The 6,483-nt window shown below is 63.9% G+C and overlaps 1 protein-coding gene across 1 annotated transcript in view; it reads right to left on the bottom strand.

Moving 5' to 3' along the window:
- Positions 1 to 6,356, bottom strand: part of ANO8 (anoctamin 8) — a gene marked incomplete at its 5' end in the record, with an annotated part of 8,210 nt that extends 1,854 nt beyond the window's left edge. Inside the window, 17 exon segments of the mRNA XM_015567015.1 lie at positions 3 to 107; positions 834 to 944; positions 1,051 to 1,494; positions 1,715 to 2,521; positions 2,963 to 3,052; positions 3,054 to 3,098; positions 3,300 to 3,374; positions 3,454 to 3,509; positions 3,616 to 3,789; positions 3,850 to 3,955; positions 4,274 to 4,435; positions 4,557 to 4,684; positions 4,772 to 4,888; positions 5,493 to 5,589; positions 5,675 to 5,813; positions 5,993 to 6,083; positions 6,209 to 6,356. Coding sequence (XP_015422501.1) covers positions 3 to 107; positions 834 to 944; positions 1,051 to 1,494; positions 1,715 to 2,521; positions 2,963 to 3,052; positions 3,054 to 3,098; positions 3,300 to 3,374; positions 3,454 to 3,509; positions 3,616 to 3,789; positions 3,850 to 3,955; positions 4,274 to 4,435; positions 4,557 to 4,684; positions 4,772 to 4,888; positions 5,493 to 5,589; positions 5,675 to 5,813; positions 5,993 to 6,083; positions 6,209 to 6,356 — 2,895 coding nt within the window.
- Positions 6,357 to 6,483: the final 127 nt, after the last annotated feature.

Raw genomic sequence — 6,483 nt, 5'->3', positions numbered from 1 at the left:
TCCCGCTCCCGCCGGGGGTGGTGCTCTGTGTGGCGCTGGCGCTCCTCCTCCTCCCTCCGCTTCCGCTGCTGCTGCTGGTAGCGGTGCTGGGCCTGGCGCTCGTGTCTCTGTGGGCAGAGTGGGCCGTCAGGGGGACTGGGAAGACAGGGTGTGTGAGCTCTCTCTAGAAGTGGGGCGAGATCTAAACACTGAGGGGGTGCTCACTGCGTCTCCTGACCTACACCAGTGCTTTCTGAAAACTGAGAAAAGAAAGAACATTTACGGGCCACCAACGATCTCCACCCATGTGCCAGGCACCGTCTTATCAGCTGGGAGGGGATCAACAAATACTGGGCCTCCGTGGGCCTCTGCCTTCTGGAAAACCAGCAGGAGACAGAGCTGTGACAGGCACAGACCAGAGTCCTCACTGGCCAGTCCACTTGCCACACGTGGCTTTTGCAATGTCAGTCCAGGTATGTGATTGCCACCTGTTCTAAGGGGCCACATGGGCAGCATAGACACAGGACACTTCTGTCACCATGGAGAGCTCTGGGAATTGGTCCTGGACAGCTCCACGGGTCGACACCCATGAGCTCATTTCTGAGGAATGCGGCAGAGGCTGGGCTTCCAGGAAGCGTGCCCCAGATCCTGAACGCGCAGGTGGTGACTGCATGCTGAGTGCCAGCCCTGTGCTGGGTGCCTCCGGGCTTCCAGAAGGGATCGGGTCCGTTTGGAGTGCTAATTCTTACCCAGGCTCTGCACACTTGCCTTCCCGCGAAGGCCATGGCCACCAGCCAGGCAAGGGGATGGCCCAATGAGCGGAGGAGGTAAGCAGCCCCGCCCATCCCGAGTACCTTGAAGGCCTCCCGGCGCTGGTATTCGAGCTTGGCCATCTCTTCGGCCACCCACCCGGGGATGTCAGGGATGGCCACGTGGATGAGGTACTTGAGAAGCAGAGCAAAGTGCTGAGGCAACAGAAGAGGAGGTTGGAGGTGGCAGGCTCAGGGGTGCCTGCCATCGCCCAGCTTCCTTGTCCGGCCGCCCGCTTCCTCACCTGGCCCCCAGCCCTACCTCAAGCACCACCACGGACACGATGGCCGCCTCGGGACTGAGCCAGGGGAAGAGGCGCTGCAGCTGCCCACACTGGCCGATGAGATAGCAGTTGACGATGATCGCCAGGACACCCATGGCCTCCATCACCTTCTGCGGGGGGACACGGTGGGGCTCAGGTGGGGTCAGCCCCCCTCTCTGGGCCTTGTGCTCCTTCCCGGTGCACCCCATCTCCCTGTGCACCTCAGCTTGGAGCCCTTGGCCCTCCCACACCTGCCACTGGCCGATGCTCTCGACCCGCTGCCCAAAGGGCCGCTGCAGCCCCGTGCACAGCTTGAGGGCATCGCTGCGGATCTCAATGAGGTTGTTGACCAGGGCGCACAGCGCAGCCAGGGGGAAGGCAGACGAGAAGAGCACGACGTAGCCAAACTGCACGAACATCTCCTGGTAGTCCTGGAACGTGTCCTGCGGGCGGGCGCCTACTCAGACCAGAAGACTTCCTCCCTCAGACTACCTTACTCCGTCAAGGCCACCTCCCTTAGAATATCCCATATGGCCCCAGAGCCTCCCCTCCGGCAGGCTCCTGCTTACATCAAGGGCCCCGTTATTTCCCCGAACCGCCACCATCAGACTGTGTGCCCGCCCCTCTGAGGGCCCTGCCGCCACCCTCAGACACCTGCCTTACCTCGTACTTCTTCATACAGCTCTCAAGCTCAGCCTGGGTGAGCTGGGGTGAGTGTTCCTCCTCAGGCGGGTCGATCCAAGAGGACCGATTCTGCCGCCGCTGCTTCTGGGCCAAGTTGCCTGAGCCAGTCTCCGGCTCTGGGCCCCCTTCCGGCCCCTGGTCACGGCCCTCACCCCCAGCCCGGCGGAGCAGGACAGCTGGGGGCTCCCGCTCAGGGCTGCCAGGTGCCCCCTCTACCTCATCATCCTCCTCGGCTAGTGTGAACACGCCCGGCTCCAGCCCCTTCTCTACCATGGTGGGGCTCCCCTCCTCCAGGAGTGCCTCCGGACTTGGGCCTGGCCGGTGTCGCCTGACCCCCCGCTCAGCAAAGCTGACCTTCTTTAGACGGAGCCCGCAGTCCAGGAGGTCGCCCTCCTCCCCTTCTTCCTCGTCCTCATCTTCCTCCTCCTCCTCCTCCTCCTCTTCCTCCTCCTCCTTGCCCCCTCTCAATCCATTCCCTCCCTCCCCACCTTCCCCCGTGGGCCGCCGTTCCACTATGGCCTCCTCCTCCTCCTCTGGTGCCCCGCAGCCCCCGCTGAGACACCTGCGGCGCCCCCTGCCACCACCGCTGCCACCCTCTTCGGCCTGGGGTTCAAGGTGGTAGGGTGCAGGGCGCCGAAGGCTGAGCAGGCCAAGCAGGGCCTGGGCCAGCTCCCAAGCGGCCTGTAGGCTGAGCTCGCCTCGGCCCAGCCGCCGGTACAGGTGTGGCTGCAGGACCTCGCGAACATTCTGAAGAAACTGGCGGGTGATCAGCAAAGTGGCCAGCATCTGGAGGCAGGAAAGGGGCGAAGAGAGCATGCGTGGGGAGCAGGCAGGGCCCTGGGCACCAGGACAGGCTACTGGGATGGGGCCCCCACCCTCCCAGAGCACATTTCCAGACCCCACCCCACCCCCGAACCCAGCTCCTAACTCCACCCTTTTGGAAGAGCCGACCCAGAGTCCCCAGCCTCTGTCACTGTTCACCTGCCGCCAATCACAGCCCGACCAGCCACCGTGCTCCTGGCCCACCTTGCTGAGGGCTCAGGGCAACCCTGCTTACAGCACCACCTGGGAGCTCAGCCACTGCCCAGGGCCCTGCGGGGCTGCCACCTGCACCACGCCAGGGGGGCCCATCCCCTCGTAGCATGCACCCTCAGCTTGTCATGAGGCCCCCAGCACAGCCACACTGCCTGCCCCAGCGAGGCCCTCAGGCTCGCCACCTGCCCATACTTTGGCCTGGGCCAGGTGCAGGAGGCCCCGGAGGGAGAGGAGGAGCAGGTGGAACTGCAGGGCCACGAGCGGGCCCAGCACTGCCCGCCCGAAGCTGCCGCTCGAGGCTCTGGGACAGGGACAGGACGAGCAGGAGCTGTGAAGGGACCGACGGACAAGCAGACAGACAGATGGGGGGGTGACAGGCAGAGAGGACAAACAGATGGACAGATGGACAGAGAGGAGAAAAGGATGGAGGATGGGGGAGGGGCTGGAGAGCCCATGGGCCCCTTGGGCCAGGCCCGGCCCCCCGTTGGCCGCCATGCGGGCAGGGCACTGCCTTCAGCCAGCGGCTCACCTCTTTCAGGCGCTCCATGTCCTTGAGGTAGAAGCCAATGTAGAAGAGGCTCAGGTAGGAATTGATGAACTGGAACTGTGGGAAGCAGGCAGTGGTCACCCTGCTGCCCGTCCCCAGGAGTCCTGCCGTGCCCCGCCTGTTGGCTGCCACTCACCAGAACAACCTTGATAATGAGGTGCTTCTCGTAGGCGCTCTCCAGCCGGTAATTCTCTGGGGGTCAAAGGGGCAAGTAAAGGGGCGGCCCGGGGTGCGTGTGGGGGTTGGGGACCTTCCTCCCGGGGGCTGGGCAGCAGGGACCTCCCCTCAGAGAGCATACCCATGTCGTTGAGCCAGATGGCCAGTTTCTTGTAGCCCTCCGCACTGATGCTGACCAGCAGGGCCAGCATGACCTTGGGCAGGAACCGCGCCAGACGGGGCAGACCCTTCACACTCAGCACCAGCTCCTGCAGGGAGAGGGCGTTCATGGCTCACCCTGGCAGCTGGGCGAGGCTCAGGCTGGACCTGGGTGGGTGGTCACCAGGTCCGGGCTGGGGCTGGGGCTGGTGCCCCGAGTTTTTTTTCAAGGGCACACTCACACACAGCTGGAAGAGCAGCCGCTTCCAGGGCGGGTAGTAGAACTCCTCGGCCCGCGTCACTGGGCTGATGCGCCGCACACCCTGGTGGAGGGCAGGGGCCAACCCGGCTTGGAGGAGAGGGGCTGCCCCTGGCCCCCCGCCCTTACCCATCCTCTGAAGTCATTTCCCCTCCAGCAGGCCCTCGCTTTCCCGGTACCCCCACCTGGTGCCTCCTTCCCAGTCTCCTGAATCCAAGTTCCCACCTTTCTTCTCTGAGTATGCAGAGTGCTCCCCACCCCCTTTGGCACACCCTTTCTGAGGCTGTAGCTGGATCTCACAGTTCCCGTCTTTGCTCCTACAGTGCTTCCTGCCTCCAACTCCCATTCTTGGAGTCCTTGGACCCAGCAGCTTCTGACTGACCCTGAACTGGGGTCGTGGCTCCTCCACGGCTTCCCCTGGTGAGTCCAGAGTCCCCCACTTGTAGGCCAGCTCTGCCCCCCGCCGTTTCCACTCCTCCAAGAAGAGTGTTGACCAGACCACGTTGAACAGGGCGAAGACCACGCAGGATACATCCTGGCTTGTCTGGGGGGTGGGGGGAGGGGGACGGGCAAGAGGGGCAAAGAGGGTTCAGCTGTTATCCAGGCTGGCCCAGGAAGGGGGCTGTCTCAGGTGCCCCGGCCCACGCCTGGCCCATGCCCAGCACCTGATCGGCTTCTGTGAACGTGTACAGGACGGAGCCGAAGACGGCTGGATAGACCATCGCCGACGTGTAGAAGCCCAGCCAGGCAAAGTACATGGCAATCTTCACACCAAAATAGTCGCAGATCTCATCTGCAGGGGTGGGCGGGTGGGAAGGGGTCCCCGGTCAGCCCTGCCCTCCTCCTGGGACTCCTGCACACCCCCTGGCCCCGGCCACACCTAGGGGCTGGTTTTCACACACAGCCTGCACCCAGGACTTCATGAGGCGGTTCAGGATGCGTTGCTCATGGACCGGGAACACTTGCTGGATGATCCCTCGGGCCGCCAGCTCGGGGACTGTTGGGAGACAGGAATGGTGACCCTTGGCCCACACCCCTTTGGCTGAAACCCAAGTCACGGCTTTTTGCCTGCTCTTAAACCTGCAAAGGCTCTTCCCGAGAGCAGGGGGAGGAGTTCTGGGTGGACGGAATATCTGGTTTTCCTCCAGAATTTGGGAGGTGCAGGCACAGGTGGGGAAGGGTGCAGGAAACCTAGAAAGGTGGGGGGTCCCAGTGGGGAACCATGTTTTTCAATAAAGCCACCTCGGTTCATTACTCTGCATGTCTGAGGAATGGGGTGCCACGTTGGCATCAGAAGGTGAACTTGCAGCGGCTGGTTTCCTGGCGTGGAAACTGAGGCCCAGGCCACACAGCACAACGTGCAAGGGAGTGCTGTCCATGGTGCTGCCGCCGCCTTATCCCAGACCCAGAAAAGGTTCCCGCGGAACTGCCACCTGGAGGATCAGCCGCACCCTGGGCCGAGATCCTTGAGCTCATCAGGCCCCACCCAGCTCTCTGCTCGCCCAATTGTTGTACCTAGGCCCCGCCCCCCCGCCGCGATAGGCTGTCCTCGGAGAGACCCACCCCTCCCCACACGTGGGCGTGGGCCCCGCCTCACTCACTGATTGGCTGGTCCTCCAGGAAACGCACGTTGTGCAGAGCCTCGCCCTGCTTGGCTCGCAGGTTCTGAAGCCAGAAACGGATGATGCTCTGTCGCTCCTGCAGGGGACAGGGCGTGAGAACAGCGAGTAACGCCTGCAGGCCAGGGATGTGCGGGATGTGCACTGGGGGCCGAGCCGCGCACCTGGGAGGTGAAGAAGCGTAGCTCACTCTCCACATTCTCGTAGATAAAGTCCTCCTCGCAGGAGAAGCCGCGGGTCCCCCCGCCAAACTCCGCCTTCACTGCTTTCCGCAGACCCAGCTCGTCGGCCCCTCGGAGGAGGCTGCGGGAAGGCAGGGGAGTGCGTCACGGGGAGACCCTGGCTCCCGGTCCCGGAGGGAGGGATGGTGCCCCTGGCGGCCGCCCGAGCCAAACGCAGAACGGCCGGACCTTGTCGTTGGTGCTCGGAAGGGCAGGGAGCTGGGTGTCAGGGTCAGCGAGAGGCCAGGGCCAGGGACTCGCCTCTCATACGTGGCGGTGACGAAGAAGGCATAGGCACGCGTGCGGCGGTGGTGGCTTTTTTGCCAGAGCAGGGTGTGGTCATCCGTCGTGTCTGCCAAGGGTTGCAAGGGCTGAGGAGTCTTGCCAGGATGGGTCCGAGGTCGCTTACAGACTCCCACTCAGGGGAGCCCGACTCAGGGAGCCCCGCCTGAGCACGGTGCGGGTGGGCACAGGTACCTGGGAAGGTCATGAGCACGTCGCAGTTCTCCGTGGGCACAGTCTTCATCCACGCCTTGTGGGACACCAGGTACCGACCCGCTTGCAAGAGCCGCTTCCCAAAAAGCTTATCTGGGGGGTGGGGGGGAGAGGGCCGTCCAGGCCGTGGTCAGGCCACTTCTGGACCAGGAGCCTGGCCTCCAGCCCTTGCCCCTGCTCACACACTCACCAGGGCTCCTGGGCACTCAGCCTGGCTTTCAAGGCCCTGCAAGCTCTGGACTTGGCTTGTTTCCTTG

Source organism: Myotis davidii, unplaced genomic scaffold (genome assembly GCF_000327345.1).
Source record: "Myotis davidii unplaced genomic scaffold, ASM32734v1 scaffold1203, whole genome shotgun sequence".
In the NCBI taxonomy this organism is placed as follows: Eukaryota; Metazoa; Chordata; class Mammalia; order Chiroptera; family Vespertilionidae; genus Myotis; species Myotis davidii.
Note: the sequence above shows the minus strand (reverse complement) of the source record. Positions and strands in the feature narration are given on the sequence as shown.